Source organism: Delphinapterus leucas, chromosome 16 (assembly GCF_059928025.1).
Source record: "Delphinapterus leucas isolate spDelLeu-1000000601 "Yukka" chromosome 16, BTC_Dleu_Yukka2, whole genome shotgun sequence".
Taxonomy (NCBI): domain Eukaryota; kingdom Metazoa; phylum Chordata; class Mammalia; order Artiodactyla; family Monodontidae; genus Delphinapterus; species Delphinapterus leucas.
This window is the reverse complement of record NC_143144.1, coordinates 6,112,651-6,131,741: the sequence shown is the minus strand read 5'-3', so window position 1 is coordinate 6,131,741 and position 19,091 is coordinate 6,112,651. Positions and strand designations below refer to the sequence as shown.

At 43.5% G+C, this 19,091-nt stretch overlaps 1 protein-coding gene across 11 annotated transcripts in view; it reads left to right on the top strand.

Moving 5' to 3' along the window:
* The first annotated feature begins 315 nt into the window (after positions 1-315).
* Positions 316-19,091, top strand: part of EGLN1 (egl-9 family hypoxia inducible factor 1) — a 57,758-nt gene continuing 38,982 nt past the window's right edge. For 5 of the 11 annotated variants that reach the window (XM_089897398.1, XM_089897399.1, XM_022553237.3 and 2 more), the window contains exon 1: positions 316-1,273. In XM_089897398.1, the coding sequence (XP_089753524.1) occupies positions 344-1,273 (930 nt within the window). In that variant the 5' untranslated portion in view covers positions 316-343. Of the gene's footprint in view, positions 1,274-6,778; positions 6,835-9,655; positions 17,819-19,091 lie in introns of those variants that run through there. The other 6 variants (XR_016388017.1, XR_016388018.1, XM_089897402.1 and 3 more) reach the window with 5 other exon arrangements.

The window sequence follows — 19,091 nt, the reverse complement described above, 5'->3', positions numbered from 1 at the left end:
CCGAGCTGGCCCGCCTGGGACGCTGAGGCGGCGGCGGCCGAGGCGGCGGGTCTCGCGCGCCGGGCCTGCGTGCCCGAGCGGAGGTCGCCGTCCGCCGCGCAGGCCGCGCTCCCTCAGCCCTCGGCGGCGATGAGGCGTTGAGGCGGCGGCCGGCGCCGCGCGGCGGGACCGGAGGACGAGGAAGCGGCCCGGCCGAGGGCGCGGGGCGCTGGCTTCCCGAGGCGAGGGGCGGCGGGTGCATGGCGCAGTGACGGCCCTTGCCGCTCCTCCCGCTCCCCGGCCCCAGGCGAGGCCGTCCGGCCGCCACCCCTCCTGCTCGGCCGCCGCCTCCACCGCCGCCGCCATGGCCAATGACAGCGGCGGGCCCGGCGGGCCGAGCCCGAGCGAGCGAGACCGGCAGTACTGCGAGCTGTGCGGGAAGATGGAGAACCTGCTGCGCTGCAGCCGCTGCCGCAGCTCCTTCTACTGCAGCAAGGAGCACCAGCGCCAGGACTGGAAGAAGCACAAGCTCGTGTGCCAGGGCGGCGAGGGCGCCCTCGCCCCCGGTGCGGGCCAGTCCCAGCATCCCGGCCCCGCGCCGCCGCCCAGGGCCGCCGGGGCCGGGGCCAGGGAGGCCAGGAAGGCGGCGCCGCGCCGGGACAGAGCCGCCGCCGCCGCCGTCGCCGAGGCCGCGGGCCCGCGGGCTGCCGGAGACGCGGCGATGGCGAAGGCGAAGGCCAAGCCGCCGGCCGACCCCGTGGTGGCCGCGTCCCCGCCTCGCGCGGCGCCCGGCGGCCAGGGCTCGGCGGCGGCGGCCGCCGCTGAGGCGGATCCCGCGAAGGAGGAGCCGCTGGCCCGCTCGTCGCTGTACCAGGAGAAGGCGAACCTGTACCCGCCGAGCAGCGCGCCGGGCGAGGCGCTGAGCCACGGCGGGGGCCTGCGGCCCAACGGGCAGACGAAGCCGCTGCCGGCGCTGAAGCTGGCGCTGGAGTACATCGTGCCCTGCATGAACAAGCACGGCATCTGCGTGGTGGACGACTTCCTGGGCAAGGAGACCGGGCAGCAGATCGGCGACGAGGTGCGCGCCCTGCACGACACCGGCAAGTTCACGGACGGGCAGCTGGTCAGCCAGAAGAGCGACTCGTCCAAGGACATCCGAGGCGATAAGATCACCTGGATCGAGGGCAAGGAGCCCGGCTGCGAAACCATCGGGCTGCTCATGAGCAGCATGGACGACCTGATCCGCCACTGTAACGGGAAGCTGGGCAACTACAAGATCAATGGCCGGACGAAAGTAAGTGTGTGCCGGGAGTGGGCGCGGGGCGAGGGAACGCGGTGTCCGTGTGTAAAAGGGATTTCCTTCTTGTGCAGCACCCGGTGGAGCAAACGGATAGCATCCACCTCCTGCCGGCTCACACACTTCTGCGTCTGATTGCAAGGTCTTCTGGCTAAACTTAGGCTCTTCCTTGAACTTTGCAGTTTTCTCTTTTCCTTTGCACAGTGAGTCGGGTCAAACCTCGCTGGAGCTCTAGGCGCCCGACGGGGACTATTAGAGTGCTACCCGAAGCAAGTGCTGGTTCTGCATCAGCCTTGTGTTTGCAGCGGCTCTTAAATTCCCCGTGGGCTTTGAACCACTCATCAGCTTCCGACTTCCACAGTCGAATGTTGTGTTCAGTGAGGAGCCTGCCAGCTGACCGCAGAAAGGTACATGTAAAATAAGCATTTAGGCCGAAGGCTCCTTTCCTTACGTTCAGGAAGAGCCTGCCTGTTCCCCTCCCCCTCTTACAGCTCTCATCCCTCTCCCTTGCCCCTGCTGTTTTGAAACCCACTGCTAAACGGGGGAAGAAGTATTTCCGTTTTCAGACCGCTCAGTGTAGGTAGGTTACATTTTTAGCATAGGTTTCCTTTATTTGCTTTTGTTAGTATAATCCCGCTGTTGAAAAAGAACTGTTTTGTAGCTTCCTGGAAAAAAAACAAAAACCCCACGGAATTGGCTCACTCTTAAGTCTCAGTTTGGTGAAATCTTTGTTTTCTCTTGACTATTGTAGTCGTTCCCCAACAGATTCTTCGTTCCTACCTAGTCTGATCGCTCTTCCCTCCTCAGTATGGTATATGATAGACTCTCCTTCTCTGTACTCTCTTGTGGTTCTTTTCCATTTCACTCCCCAGATCTTAATCTTTTCTTTGTATCCAGCTCCACTCCAGGCCACCCTACTCCACCCTCCTCCACCATCAATCTCTGTCTGATTTTGTGAGTTTGAGGAGCTTGTTGAGGAGATTATCACACGTGGGTGTTTGTACACAGACACTGACTCTTCCCAGTAGTTCTTTTGTGTGTGTCAGACCATCTGTTTTGACAGTCATTATGTGTGACTCTCAGACTGCCCAAAAGGCTAGGCGTACGCAATGAGGAAAGTTCTAAACGGGAAAATTTGGTGGGAAAAGACAATGTAAAGTCTAATTTATGCATTGCTGCTTCGTTGCTGGATGAAGGCGCCAAAAAAAAAAAAAGGTGAACACTTGCTTAACACTAAGCTGGAAGGAAAAAACAGCCTGATTAAACGCCAGCTTCGGTCTTTAATGCAATTCTCATTTATATACATATATATTTTTTTAATTTGTTATAGATCAAATCTGAATATAGCCATAAACCGTAGAGGAAGGTAAGCTTGAAAAAGCTTGAAGGCATATTAATGTAACTGTACAAAACTGACCGAAGTATGTATATAGTTGGGGCACAAGCTTCAGGTGAAGAAGACAATGTCCTGAATCTTCCTTGCTCTGCTTTCCTTAGTTAATCTAGCTTTCCAAGTTAAGCTAAATCCTCTTCTCTCCTATCTTCCTGTTTTTAACTGCTCAGGGAAGGGACAGCAGTCAGCCTAGCTCTTACCAAAGGGCCTCCTAATGGGGAGGCTGTTAGAGAATAGCCACCTCTTTCCTCAGGAGTGCCAGTGGTTGAAGGGCCGTTGAGGTTCTAGATCACCTGACTACACAGATCATGTGAAGGAAAGATGGATTTTAAACTCTTTAGATTTTGATCTTATCCTTACGTTAATTTTAGGGACACAATTTCAGGATCTGTGAATGGTTTTAGGGAATCCCTTTCATTGTACTTCTTGGTTGAGAGAGGTTTTGGTAATCTTGTTTGATTGTGTAGTTTAAGCATTCCTAAAAGAAACTAAAGATGCTTGCTTTGGGGGAATGGAAAGGCAGTCAGATTACCAGCCACCATATACTGGGCAACCTCAGCGTGCTAGGCACCAGGTTAGGCTCAATACAGACATGGCCACAGTAATTTTAATCCTATGAAATCGGTAGCATCATTCTTACTGTATATTTGAGGATCTTTTAGCTCCGACTTGGCTAAGGCCTACCACTTATGATAACCTAGCTGGGATTCAAACTTAGGGTGATTCAGACATCAAGCCCTGTGCTTTTTCTACTACACTGGACATGGGTAGGATATTAAATGAGAAGATGTAGATTACTTAGCAAACTACTGGGACTAAGGTTTGATACACATATTTTGTTAACAGTGAGCATTAGCCTTGTATGTGAATAATGGTAGTTTATCTTTGGACTATAGAAACTTCTTTTATCACAATGTTTGTGTCAGGTAGTGACTGAAAAGCCAGTGAAATTTATCTGCCTGGATCATGCTTATACTCCTGAGAGAGGCAGAATATGGGTACTCTATGTGATTGCAGAGAGGGTCTTCAGTTAAGGGTTTTATTATCCTTTATGACATTGTAGTGATTTTAAAAGGTACTTGCCTCAAATGTGTGGGTATTTTTCTCACATGGATTTTCACAGCAACTCTGTAAAATATTTAGGTTGTTGGTGTATTATCCCTGTTTAGAGATGAGGAAAGTGAGCCTCAGGAAAGGGCGCTTGTCGGAAATCCTGCAGCGTGCCAGGACTTAAATTCAGGCTTTCAGACCGAGATTTGATGTTCTTCATTTACACTGTCTGTTCTGTTTGGTCTTTGTGCATGTCAGGGCCTGATAATCAGATGATATATAATTTATAATTGGCTGTGGCTCGTTCAGTATATTCTTGGATTTCTCCCAAATTTCTGCTGCCAGCACGTTTATCTGGCCACTGTTTGTCCAGCTACTTTAAAAGAGGAACTACAAGGGAAAGATGAAGAAATACAGGAAAAAAACAGGAACATGATCGTGGCCACTGAGCTCCAGTTCCCACTTTCTCTGGTCCTTCTTTGGGATTTTCCCCCTTTTTGCCCTTAAACTGCCCTTTGATCCTTTATCCTTTCTCACACCCTTTCTTCCATCAAGAAGACTTGCAGCGATGTCCAAGAGGAAGGAGTCACGGGCTGCTGATTTGTGAGGAGTAGCTTTGTGTGGGCTGTAAGAAATCATAGGTGCCTTTACTTGGGGTAGAGGAAGAAGAATGCAGAGGAGTGCAGATCCTGGGAAAATGTGCAGCTGTTCAGTTGGAGTTTCTTTTTTTAAAATTTATTTGTTTTATTTATTTATTTTTGGCTGCGTTGGTTCTTCGTTGCTGTGTGCAGGGGAGCGGGGGCTACTCTTCGTTGCGGTGCGCGGGCTTCTCACTGCGGTGGCTTCTCTTGTTGCAGAGCACAGGCTCTAGGCGCACGGGCTTCAGTAGTTGTGGCACGTGGGCTCAGTAGTTGTGGCTCGCGGGCTCTAGAGCGTAGGCTCAGTAGTTGTGGCGTACGGGCTTGGTCGCTCTGGCATGTGGGATCTTCCCGGACCGGGGCTCGAACGCGTGTCCCCTGCATTGGCAGGCGGATTCTTAACCACCGCGCCACCAGGGAAGCCCTCAGTTGGAGTTTCTTAACCACTCTGAAGGAAAATGTTTGCCTGTTACAATAAAACTAGTAGAATCATATACATGTTTTTGGAATTTTGTCTAAAACTTACTCTGTTCAGTTAAAATGTACATAAAGAGAAGGAGCGATAAAATAAGACCAATAAGCAGCAGATTCTATTCCTGAGATTTTTCACCAGTCCCGCAGTTAATTGGGCAGCTCTAGCTGATTATGGCTTTTAGAGCAAAGGGTAGGATAAGGAAAGACCTGATCCTTTATTATCACTGCCATAGAGATGTGGTGTCAGTCCTCTTAGATGTTACAAACAAAACCAAATGAAACTGCCTTCTCAATCTACTTCGGCCACTTTCTCTATACTCTTGGCTCCCAGGATGTACTAATTGAAGCAGCTTGTTTAATGTTTTAATAGCTACGTCAGAGTTCGAGATCAAAGTCAATTATTCTGTATTCAGAAAGGCTGAAAATATTACAGCTTCCATAGTAGCAGTTTTGTATAGTGCTTTACTGTTTTAAAAGACAAGCAAGTGGACTGAAAGAGTAGTCTTAATAGGTTGTGACAACCAAGTTCAACTTTGTAGGAAAACATTTTGTACAGTGAATTAGTGTACGTGTAGCTTACATATATGGTAACTTCTTTAATTCTAAAGGAATTTTAGTTTAAATTAACAGGTTGTTGGTTTTTCAAAAATGTTTATAGCTCTTCCCTTATCTACCGCCTAATAAGCCACAAAAATTTCCTGCAAAACCTTAGTCACACAGGAGGAGAGCATCTGAACGTAGAAGGATAGTGGGCTTTGTCCTGCTGCGAAACCTGGCTTGGATTCTGGATCTGCCACTGTTTCCGTGTCCTTGAGCCGGTTGCTTAAGCTTTCTGAGCCTCAGTTATTCCATTTGGAAAATGGTGTTAAATGATGCCTGTCTTTTCTGTCTCTCAGGCTTGCTGTGACGAATGTATATAATCTTGCATGTAAAGGCACTTTTTAAATTGTAAAGCACTATGCAAAAGTGTCCTTAACTTACTCTTCTCATTTAGAAAATTTTCTACTTTTCTGATTTCTTTCTTTAAAAGAGTCCTGTGCTTTTCCTCTTTAATAAGCTAGAGGAAAAAAGACTTTAGAATGATCACCCATTTTTGACTACACACACACACACACACACATACACACACACACACACACACACACACACTTTTTTTTTTAACAGAGGAAATAAGTCCCAGAGAGGTTAAGTGCCTTGTTCAAGGTCAGAGAGCTGGGTAGTGATTTACTTCATTCTTATATCTGCACGTTAATGCTGCAGCTCGTGTAAAAATCACGTGTTCCCACTTAACTAATTTTGGTGTCTTTTATGCCATTTTTGAGGCTACACTTGAACATTTATGACTTCCTTTTCTTCTCCCTTTTACTCCTGTCACTCTACAGTTTGGCTTATCTGACATTCTAGTTTAAATTTTCCTCCTTTCGATAATTCCTCCGTAATTTCCCTAGATGGTCTTTATTTACCTCCTTTTTTCCTCTGTTGTTGAAGCCATTTTCCCTGAAGCAGGCCCACTCTCTCTTATTTCCTTAGTGGGAACTGTCTTTCTGCTCTGTGTTTCTGATTTAAATGTTTATTCTCTGTTTTCCTTTCCCCCCTTTCCCCCATCAGGCATGAAGTCTGTCTTTGTTCATCTTCTAGCATGTTCTCTGAAGCCTGTGCCTTCCCAGTATGCTTTTGGATTGATGTTATCAGCTTAGTTGTTTTTATTTAATTTTTCTCTTTAGGCTTTTAAAGCAACACCAAATGTTTCAGTCTCCCTTTCATTTGCACACATGCTTGATCAGTGTTTCATAGATGCATTTTAGTGCTGCCTTTTGCACTCTACCTCCTTTTCCACTGTGCCCTTCCTTGTTTCTGCACCTGAAACATTGTTTGTGACCACAGGATGGCATTCAGATGATTATTTGAACCATATTCATGGCTTGTCTTTGACTCTTTCTCTTCCAGCTCAAAACTTCCTATTCTAAAGAACAAAACAAAGAAACAACCAGAAAAACGGACAGGTGATTAACCAAAGTCTTCCCTTAAAATGGTTTATTTCACACCTGTATTTCTTAGCCCAGACTCTGAATTGTTCTGCCATCTTTATGGGAATGTTTTGTGCTTCATTATCCTATTTTTCCAGAACCAAGTCACAGTTTTATTTCTGAAGAGCTTGGATAGTATCTGTGCCCTCTGTCTGTTTGCTCGCTGAAATCACCGGAAAGTTTTCTTGGGTTTGGATTTCTCGTTTTCTTTATTCAGTGCCCCGAACCCCGTTTCTTCATCAAAGCAAAATGCATGCACTCTTGGCTTCTCCTTACCGTGTTCCCTGAGTCTTGTTTTGATAGTCTTTTCATTCGTTCGTTGATTCAACAAATGACATGAAGTGAGTCCTTGGCATGCACAGGTACTGTCCTAGGAGCTAGGAATACCTGAACAACGAGAACAAAAATGCCCCCATTCTCATGGAGCCTAAATTCCACTTGAGGCAGGTGAGGGGTGGGGAGAGACAGTTAACAAAGAGATGTATGATTAAGTGCATGACACATTAGGTGGTAAATAAATATTAAGACAAAAAAATAAACAAGGTAAGGACAGAGTGACCAGGGGGGTTTTCTTTTACACAGGATTGGTAAAGTAATAACAATGTTTACGTAGAGGCTTGAATGAAGTGAGGGCCTGGGTTATAGAGGTACGTGGGAGAAGAACATTCCAAGTAGAGGTATTAAATAGCACACACAGCGGCCCTGACGTGGGATGTGCTTGGTGTGTTCAGAACACAGCAAGGAGGAGGTCACTGCGTCTCTAGCGGAGCAGAGGGGAGGGACCGGGCGAGAGTGGTAGGCGATGGGGCCAGTAAAGCAGGGGTGGGGATGTGAGGTCAGTTCATGTAGGATTTCACCTGTGAGCCGCGGCAGGAGCCCTGGGTTGTATCCTAGGTGACACAGGAGGCCCCTGGAGAGCTTGTTCTAGGAGATCTCTGTGGCTGCTGTGTGGGAGCAAGGGTGGAAGCAGGGGCACCAGGTAGGAAATTCTTCCAGCAGCCTTTGCCCTGGGAGGTGGTGGCTCACATTAGAGCAGTAGCTGCAGACCTGTGGAGAACTAGTTGGATTCTGGATATGTATTTTGAAAGTAGAGTCAGTGAGATTCGCTGATGGATTAGTCGGAGGAATGCGAGAAAGGAAGGAGTTGAGAATGTCTCTTGGTTTTTGGCTTGAGCAACTGGAAGGAGATAATTATTATTTCATCTTGCTCCAGCCCTCCTGCTTTTCTCCTCTGGCCCCGCTCTTTCAGTTTCCATTTAGAGCAGATTGTTGACACTTATTTCGCAGCTCAATCCAGAAGAGAAAAGTTCCATGCTCTGCTTGTCCACATTCCTTCAAATTGGCTGTGCTTGCTGCTACTGCTGTTGACCTCGCAGCGCCATCCTTTCTTCTCCAGAGGCTTTATGGCTTCTTTGCACAGTATGCTCTCATCAGCTCTGCCCCTGGGGCTGCCTGCGGGAGTTACTGCAGGACATCTTGCTGAACTTCTGGTGCTGTCAACAAGTAGGTCTGTGCTCTCTTACATGAACTGCTCACTTAAGATGGCTTGTAGATACAAATCCATGTAAAAAGAATTACACAGATTCTGAAATTTAGGGAAACACTGGAGAAAATTGAATGGTTCAACATGAGAGACAAGCATAGATTTAGATTAAATTTCAAAATAAAATTAGAAATAGAACATCTTTGTTTAAACATGCTGTTGGAAGTTAAAGCTATTGTAGAAAATTGAGAAGAGGTAGAATGACCATAAAATATCAAAAATAATTCCTGACATATAGATGCAAACAACTCTGTGATAGCTTAGTAGGAAAAGAAGGGGGAAGTGTATGAGACTTTAGGGATCTGAAAAGATAGCAGAGAAATACAGCTCTCATCCACTTGATGCGGAGCCTGACCCTGGAATTAGAAATAAAAGTACCACCTATCAGATGGGAAGTGATAGGGTTAAAATTATAATATAGTGCCCAGGCCTTTTAAGCATAGGAAACCTTGCTTTTGACATTAGGGTAAGGGAGGGTCACAAAAGTCATTAAAATACTCTGTATGAAATGATTTAAAAAAATTAAAACCTGAAAGGTCAAACTTGAGCTATAGAATTGAGGAACCTTATAATCTCAACTTAATGCAAACAACATCAGCTTCAGCCTGATTTTTGTATACATGGGAAATGTCAGATCTGGCCAGTTAATTGAAAGAGTCTAATCAGGAGTTTGGGGTATGAAAAGATTGACCGCATCTGAATTTTTTCTCATTAATATTGGTACTCTCATCTGTAGATGGTAACTAGAGGTTCTGAGTCCATAGTTTTGTCAGTAATTGTCCTTTATTCTATCTCTAGGCATTTTTTACCTTCTATCATGTCTTCCACTGACTTCTGTTAGCATTACTTCTCCGAAATACAGCCTTGAAAGTTACTTTTTAATTAGAAAATTGCGTGATTTCCCCCCATAGGCCAGGTCTTCGTGCTGCTTCAGTAGCACTATTGACCACCCCACCTCTAGAATCTTTGATCACTCATTTACTAGCCTGGATCTGAGCCTTTCAAGTGTTGTTTTCTCAGTATATTTTTCAGAATTTTCCTTATTTTCTTAGCTTCTAACTGTGTTTTTTTCTTGAAGCTCAGTTCTTAGCTTTCTGCTCAGCACTGTGAGAAGACACATGTAGGGGGAACTTGAAGCATCTATATTTCTAGACTTTTCTTCTCAGCTTATATTAGTTATCTGTTGCTATGTAACAATGTAACAAGTTGTACCAAAACGTAGTGACTTAAAATAACACCCATTTATTATTTCAGTTTCTGTAGATCGGGAACCTGGACACAGCCTAGCGGCATCTTCTGCTTCGCTGCCTCTCACAAGGCTGCAGTCAAGGCATCAGCCAGGGTCGGTGGTCTCCTCCAGAGGCTCAAATGGGGAAGGATCTGCTTCTAGGCTCACTCAGTGGCTATCAGCAGCGTTCAGTTTCACGTGGGTTGTTGGACTGAGGACCTCAGTTCCTTGCCATGTGGGCCTCTCCAACGCAGCAGCTTGCTTCATCAAAGTATGCAAATCAGAAAGGCAGTAAAGAATCCTCTATCGAGACTGAAGTCCCAGACTTTTGTAACTTAACCACAGATGTGACATCCCATCACCTGTGCTGTATTTTTTTGGTTAGATAAAGCCACTAGGGTCACTTCACACTCAAGGGGAAGTAATTACACAGGGGTGTGAATACCATTTCTTAAATTGCTTCTTCCTTTATAGTGTTTGCCCCTGAAGTGATACTGGTTTTTTTTTTAATTTATTTATTTTTATTTTATTTATTTTTGGCTGCGCTGTGTCTTCGTTGCTGCACGCCAGCTTTCTCTAGTTGTGGCGAGCGGGGGCTGCTCTTCGTTGTGGTGCGCTGCCTTCTCGTTGCAGCAGCTTCTCTTGTTGCGGAGCACGGGCTCTAGGCGCGGAGGCTTCAGGAGTTGTGGCACGCGGGCTCGGTAGCTGTGGCTTGCGGGCTCTAGGCGCGCAGGCTCAGTAGTTGTGGTACGCGGGTTCAGTAGCTGTGGCTCGCGGGCTCTAGTTGCTCCGCAGCATGTGGGATCTTCCTGGACCAGGGCTCGAACCCGTGTGCCCTGCATTGGCAGGCGGATTCTCAACCACTGCGCCACCAGGGAAGCCCTGAAGTGATAGTTTTAATGGTCTGTGGTTTGTCTTCTCCTTTTGCTCTGGTCTATATCTTTTTCTCCCTGGGTGATCTTATGTGCTGGAGGAAGCACAAGTTCTTGAGCTAGTTTGCCGGTGTTCAAGCTCTTGTTTTGCTACTAATTGCTCTCTGATTTTAGGCAAATTTTCTAACAGTTAAAGTATCGCTTTCTCATCAGTATATTAGGAGTTAATAATGGCACCTAATTCAATAAGGTTTGTTTAGAGATAGGTGAGATACATGAGAAATGCCCAGCAGATTATCAGTGTTCATTTAATTTTAGCTGTAACTGTAAAATAGCAGGAGGAGGAGAAGGGGAGCAGCCGTGGCTTCAGCTGTTGGGCTTTGTTCAAGACGCCTTGACCGTCTCTGACCCCGGCATCTGGAAAGGACTGATGGACGGCTCCGCTTGGATGTTCTACAAGTACTGCAAACCCAGCGTGGTTAAGACTGAAGTCTCCTCTTGGAGGGGATCAGGGTTGGTGGGGCTCTCTGATGGGAGAACAGGTTTAAAACTGAACCTGTTTGCAAAACCCATTTATTTTTTCAACAGCTATTTGCGGTGTCTGATATATGCCCGGATCAGTGCTAGGCACTGAGAGTACCACGATGCCCCAGGTCAAGGTAATTCTCTCTGCCCTTGCCAAGTTTTATTGTCTGAGGGGAAGATAACACTGAACCTGCAGTTCCATGTGTGATGGATGTTCATGAGATGTACTGGAGCCCATGGGAGCATGTTAGAGGAGACCTAGGTTGGTCTGCAAGCCAGGAAAGGTGTCCTTTTTTTTTTTTTTTTGCGGTACACGGGCCTGTCACTGTTGTGGCCTCTCCCGTTGCGGAGCACAGGCTCCGGACGCGCAGGCTCAGCGGCCATGGCTCACGGGCCCAGTTGCTCTGCGGCATGTGGGATCTTCCCGGACCAGGGCACGAACCTGCGTCCCCTGCATCGGCAGGCGGACTCTCAACCACTGCACCACCAGGGAAGCCCGGAAAGGTGTCCTTGAAGAAGCAGTTATTTAGACAGACTTCCGATGGGTGAGTTCATTTCAGTGGAATAAGTCCAGTGAAAGTCTTCAAGTCTGAAAAAGCATGATGTTTTAGAGTAACATTCTTTCCTTTATCCATATGTAAATTTTACTCACTTAAAAATTATTTCCTGTGTCTTGTTCCTCATTCCCATTTACACTTTCCTAAGAAACTCATCTTTGTCTCTGTCCTAGGTCATTAGAAGAGCCTACTTTTTTTCTTTTTGTATCTTTCCTTTCCAGTCCAGTCTATCCATTGCCTCTCGTGTTATCTTTCTAAAACACAGATCATATCATTCTGCTGCTTGAAAAATATGTTTCCCCTTCAAGTCTTGGTGTGCCATACAGATACTTTTTTTAAGGAATGTTTCACTTCCCATCGTGTACTTTCTGCTGCAGCCACTGGAGCCTACTTGCAGGTTCCTTGAACTGCATTCATCTTCTCTCTCCCTGCATTTCTACCTCTGCATTTCTGTGTGGAAAGGTAGTAGGGAGGTTTTCCCAGCCTACTTCTTGCCCCAGTTCTTCTAGGCAGAATTATACCTCTGTCCTGTCAGTTGCTGTGGCCCTTCTTATCACTGATGGAACACTTTCGACAGTGGTGGGTTTCCTTCACTAATTGTGAGCCACATTAGGATAAGACCCCTGTCTTACTCATGTTGATATACTCAGCTTCTTGCATCGGGCACTCAGTATTATATTTGGATTTTCGCTGTACCACCCTAATTGAGATTTTTTTTTTTGCGGTACACGGGCCTCTCACTGTTGTGGCCTCTCCCGTTGCGGAGCACAGGCTCCGGACGCGCAGACTCAGCGGCCATGAGCTCACGGGCCCAGCCACTCCGCGGCATGTGGGATCTTCCCGAACCGGGGCACGAACCCGCGTCCCCTGCATCGGTAGGCGGACTCTCAACCACTGCGCCACCAGGGAAGCCCCCTAATTGAGATTTTTAATCACTTTATACCTGGACTATTATACAATATTATTATTTAATTCATTCTCCATGTACCACCTACATCTATCTAATATAAGTTTACTAACCCTTATAAAAATCTTACTCAAAAGTCTTCTGAGGTTTATTTAAAGGATACAATTTGATTCCTAGGCACTTAATGCTCCCCAGCTACTTAGGCCCACCCCACCTATCCACCCTTATTTGCTACCCCTCTTTGAAATACAGCCACTATTTCAGCCAGACTATTTTCTGCCTTTTTTGCTTTGCTTCTCACTCCTCCCAACACGTCTGTGAGTTCTTTGACTGGTTTAGGCTCCCAGGATTCAGATGTTATGCGTCTCTTAGCATCTAGCTTTTAAGTCCCATCCCCCATATCTCCCTGAACTCTGAACCTCCATTGATCTCTCTTTTCTCAAAAATTTTGTATATCTTTTATTCCTGAAGTATCTTCTCCAGAAAGTTATAAGAGCAGGGGAGCTGTATTATATACTCTTTGGTCTTAACGCAAAGCACCTTTTGTTGTTCTGGTTATTTATTATTCATATGCTAACACTTAGTGAATTACCCTCAACCAACCTGCCGTGTACCTCACCTCTGCTTCCCCTCTTTCTATCCATTTTCTAAAACTACAATAAGACTTTTTGAAAGTCTGTGAGCATTTTCATCCTATTGTGGTCAACTCTCCTTTCTGTGCTTACTATGCTATTTCCAGTCCCTATTTTCCAGATAAAAATAACCCAGGCCAACATGGCCTAAACTATTTTTAACTCCAAGTACTGGGAGAAAGGTCTGAAAGTGAAATGAAGTTTTAGCCATTGCCTTGGCCCACGGTCGGTTGGTAGGTTACGCATTGTGGTAGAAGCCTGCACATCCATGAATTTCGAGGGCAGAGTGCGTGTATGTCTTACCTCCCTCATCCCCACCAGTGAGAATCCCCAGGGAACATGTGTCACTTCAAAACAAAGGTGCATAATAGACACGATGTTGAAAGTGACCTCTTACATACTCTTCTCTGTGACCCAGGAGAGAAGCTTGTGCCTAGCAAGCTGACACAAAGCTCAGCGTTTTCTATACCATGGGATTGACGTGCAAAGTTAAAATTTTCCAAGAGCAAAATTATCATAGTTTTGATTTGGTTTTAGTATTTGGTAATTTAGTCAAAATTTTAGATCACATTGAAGGAGTTGTATTTACATTTACATTTTTATGTTTAAAAAGAATTTCACTTTCCAACTTTGCTTGATTTTGGTATTTAAAATGTGTTTTCATTCCCTGAGAACAGTTTTTTAGTTGGAGGAAAGTAGCTTGAGATTTAATATTTACCACAGATAATTTATGTGGAAAGAATGGGCGCAGTTTTGGGTTGTTACAGTCCAGAGTATTTGGAATCAAATTTCTTCAATGAAGAAAATTTTGGCTAAAAATCACATATGATAATAAAATAGCACTCCTCTCCCATAGCTTACACTTTTTGTTTCAAGGTAATTATATACACTTGTGGTTCATAACTTTGTTTTGCATCTGGACCCCTTTAGGAATCTGATTGTAGCCATGCACCCTCTCGCCCTAAAAATGAACATACATGCATGTTTTGCTTATACTAAAAGCCCATCCATAGACTGTACAGTAAGAACCCCTGTTATGAGAAGAGTTCTAAGGAACAGAACAAAACTAAAAACATTTTAAGCTTTTCGTTGTCACCCCCTTTCCTTTTCGTGTCTGGTTATGGTTGAGTGAGGTTTCTACATTTATTCAGTTGCTGCTCTTGCCCCATGTCCACAGAACTCTGCTTTGAATTTTTTCCCCCCATGATAGTAGTCAATTTAAGTTATGGAGACCCAGATAAAGGATATATATTATAACAAATCTAGTGGTGTAGGTGTGCAGACTTCTGAAAGATGTCTGCCTTGTACAAGCTGGCTATGTAACAAAACAAAGTTAACTGTTGTGTACCAGGATGGAAACCATGACCTTAGGGAGAATGCCTTCCCAGAGGGCACACCTCTGCAAGTACGTCTGCTAGGTTATCCTTGCTTTAGAATTCTAGATGTGCAGTTTTGCCATAAAAGACGGAGATCCTTTATCACCAATAGATAACTCTGGATGCTGATTCTTTCTCTTCTCCCCTTTCCCGTTGCACCGTCTTGTTTCTTGCTCCCGCTGTACACGCTCATGCGTGCGTGTGTATTTTGCTTTTTTTTTTGTTTTTAACTTGTAACTGACATTTCAGTAAGATTCATCTGAACTTTTTTAAAAATGAAAACCTTGGTAATAAGAGAGCATCAGGGCTGGGGGGGGAGCGGGGGGGGAGTGCCTTTAAAACAAAAATGAAACTAGAATTCATATTGGTTGGTTTTGTTTTTATTAAAAATAGTTGCTGTAACTGTTAGACATGAAGGATCTCTTGGTAGTTTTGGTAGAAAACATTTTTAATACGTGTAAGAATAATTTGTCCATCTTGCGCATCTCAGGATCTGTGCTTTGGTGTCGCGTAATAACTGTGAGGTTGTTCTTTGATGTAAAGACTCTTGCAGGTGTTTCTTTATCTCAGGAGTGTCTGGAGTCAGGGGCCATTGTTGACAGAAGCCAGGAGTGGGAGTAGGACCTGCTGGCAGTACTTCGGATGCGTGTGGTCGGCCTCTCCGAGCTCTGAGCACAACGCTCAGCGCTCCTCCCACTCTCCTCGGCTCTGAAATGGGGGTGACGTTGACCTGGTTAACAGAAGATATGTTGAATAATTGATTATTGTAAGAAGCTTTTCAAAAAGGTGATTCTGGCTCTCATCAGTGCCCTTTCAAATCACTAGGCCTCGGCCCTGGCAGTCCTTAACTCTCCACCTTTGCCCCCGTTTGTTGTGTTGGTTAAGTTCAGTTTCAGATGAAGAATTCTTAACTTGCTTTTAACGCAATACCACAACCTTATTTTTAATTAAGAGGAATCTGTTGTTGCTTAGGCAGTTGGTACATAGCCTTGGCACTGTGAAAAAAGAAACTGGTCAGTTGATAAGGGCACCTTGAACTGAATTTCAGAAGTTGTGTTACATCATGGGTAGTGAAATAACTCAGTCCGAGGGACACCCTGATCAAAGGCTCTTTCTCCCTCCATGTTCTCCCCTTTAGCGGAATCAAGTCAAATGGCAATAAATATTTTATTTATAATCATGAATTGAATTATTTAAGGTGCATTTAAAAAATTGAAACCTTTGGACGTTAATTACTTTTAAGAGCTAGTTGTGTTATATAGATGAGCTAGTACCTGTAAAATGATCAGATCAAATCTCACACAAATGAGTTTATACTTATTTTATAGTTTTTATTGATATAAACATAGATTAGATTGTTTGGTGATTTGTTGATATTAGTATTTACCTTATTTGCCATGTAGGCTATAAGTTAATAGGCTTTTAAAACAAAATCTGAGAGGTTAATTCTTCCTTCCCTAAAATAATGGGGGGGGTGTTTGGGGTTAGCTACTGTTCAGTCATGCTTTATGTCTTTTTTACTCTTAGTGTATCATCTTGTGGCTGTTACTATTTCATAGCATTCCTTTGGTGTCTGCACTGTTGAATTCAATTCATAATAATAATAGTTGTGATTCTAGTGAAAAATGCATTTTAAGAAGCTCACGCTGTCCTTGATGTAAGAAATTGCTTGTAGGTTCCACATTTTTCCTAAAATTGGTCATTTTTAACAATTGAAACCAGTAAGATGTGAACTACTCTACTTACATATTATAGGAAGTAGCTTTTTTATGTTGACACTGGACAAAATTATTTTAGTTGTTTACAAAGAAAATAAAGCTTATTTGAAAATAAAGAATTGAGAGGAAAGCAAAGTTAAACTACATGTATCCATATCTGTATTTTTCTTACAGAAATATATGCTATCGAGATATGGAAGAGTAATTTCTTTGAATTATACAATACTTTTAATAATATAGATTATATACGTGGTAATTTTCGTGCTTGCTATCTTTTCAGCTTGGGAATTGCATGTATATGTTGACTGTAAAGATCTTACATATGGGAAGAGAGATTGCTCCTTTGTTTGTGACTTTATATGTTTTCTGATAATAAAAATAATCCAATGCTTCAAAATCCATGAAGCCAAAACTGACAGAATAGGAAGGGGCAATAGACAAATTAAAAATTACAGGTAGAGATTTCAGTACTTCGTTCCAGTAATTGTTAGAACGAAGCAGGCAGAAAATCAACAAGGGTGTATGAAAGATTTGAACACTGTCAACCAACTTGACCTAATTGACATCTGTTGAACGCTCCTCGAAATAACAGAATAAAATACACTTTTTGGAAGCACACATGGGGAATAGACCCTATGCTGAGCCATAAAACAGGTCTCAATGGACTTAAAGGACTGAAATCATTTAGAGGCCGTTCTCAGACCACAGTGGAATTAAATTAGAAGTAAATAATAGGAAGAAATCTTGCAAATCCCATATATGCAGAAATTGAAAAACACATTCCTAAATAATGTCAAGGAAGTAATAGAGGGCTTCCCTGGTGGCGCAGTGGTTGAAGAAGAGTCCGCCTGCTGATGCAGGGGACGCAGGTTCGTGCCCTGGTCCGGGAAGATCCCACATGCCGCAGAGCAACTGGGCCCGTGAGCCATGGCCGCTGAGCCTGCGCGTCCGGAGCCTGTGCTCCGCAACGGGAGAGGCCGCAACAGTGAGAGGCCCGTGTACTGTAAAAAAAAAAAAAAAAAAAAAAGAAGTAATAGATATAGACGTAGAGGTCAATGGGCAGGAATAAGAATCCAGAAATAGACCCACGTTCAAAACATCAATTGCTTTTTTGTTTTTGTTTGTTTGTTTACAAAGACTAAGCTAATTCATTGCAGGATAGTTTTTTATTTTATTTTTAAATAAATGGTTTTGGAATAGGTGGATATCTATATGGAAAAAGTAAACATGACCCTTACCTCACTTCATACAGAAGAAATTAATTCAGAGTGGATCACTGACCTAAATATAAGACCTAAAACCATAAACATTTTTTAAAAAAAAGAAGAGAAAATTTTTATGATCTTAAGATAGGCAAAGATTTCTTAGGACCAAAAAAAAAAGGATGAACGATGAAGGGAAAAAAAAAATGACAAATTGGACTTTAAACATTAAAGCATTTTGCTTATTGAAAAACACCATTAAAAAACCCTTTTAGGAGAAAATATTTGCAAAACATATCTGACAAAAGACTTTTTATCTGGAATATAGAAAGCTTTCTTATAACTCAATAATAAGAAAGGAAACAACCCAACAGAAAAAAGGGCAAAATATTTGAACAGATATTTCACAAAAGAAGATATGTGAATGACCATGTACGTGAAAAGATTCTCAACATCGTTGGTTATTAGGGAAATGAAAATTAAAAGCACAATGAAAAACCACCGTATATACGCTAAAATGGCTAAAATTTAGCATACTGACAATACCACCTTTTGGGCAAGGATGTGGAACAACTGGAATCCTTACACGCTGATACATTCCTTCATCACTTGTGGGGATGCAGAGTCGTACGGTTACTTTGGGAAACAGGTCAGCCACTGCCCAGAAAGTTAAATACATATAGACTCATCATATGACCCTAAGTATCTTAAGGATTCTACTCCTAAGTATCTACTAAGAGGAATAAAAGCATGTCCAGATAAGGACTTGAGTATTACTCATTTCCTCAAAAATAGGAAACAACCCAAATGTCCATCATCCGGTGACTAGATAAATAAAATATGGTACATCATACAGTGGGATACTCTTCAGCAATAAAATGAACTACTCTTTTATTCAACAATGTGAATGAATCTCAGAAGCATTGTGCTCAGTGAAAGAGTGTACCATAAATTATTCAGCTCCTTGTGTTGGAAGTTTGGGTTATTTCTCATTTTTTGCTCTGACAAATAATTCTGCATCAGATATTCTTGAAGGTGAATCTTGTGCATTTTAGTAAGGTTTTTATGAGAAAAATTTCTTGAAGTAGAATTGCTGGGTTGAAGAATTTTATATACTTATATTGCTAACATTTACTCAATGCTTATTATGTACCAACCACTATTATAAGTACTCCTTCTACCCAGATTATCTTGTTTAGTTCTCACAACAACCATATGAGGGGTAGATACTATTATCTTCCTCATTTTACAGTTGAGGAAACTGAGGCACAGATTTTTTTAAAAAAAACTTGCTCCAGATCACACAATTAGGGACTTACGGAGCCGGGGCACAAACCAGGATAGGCTGACTCCAGAGCTTGACCTCCTAGGTAAGACATGTGAAGTATGTTTCTATCTCTGCATGTTTTAGGAGAGTTTATTTACTTTTATGTTTCCTACTTGATCTTGTTCAATGCATTATAGAAATTTCTTAATTTTAAAACATTGGGGATAAGCCAGATATTTATCAAGAGTCTTCCTCTTTCCTTACTGAAATAATTTCAGAAATGCACTATTGGAATGTTGTTTAATGTCAACATAGACAAAGTCATACACTCAAGAAAAATACAAACTGTTCACTTAAAGGAACAGTCTTTTGATAGTATACAAATATAGTGTACAATTCTTTGAAC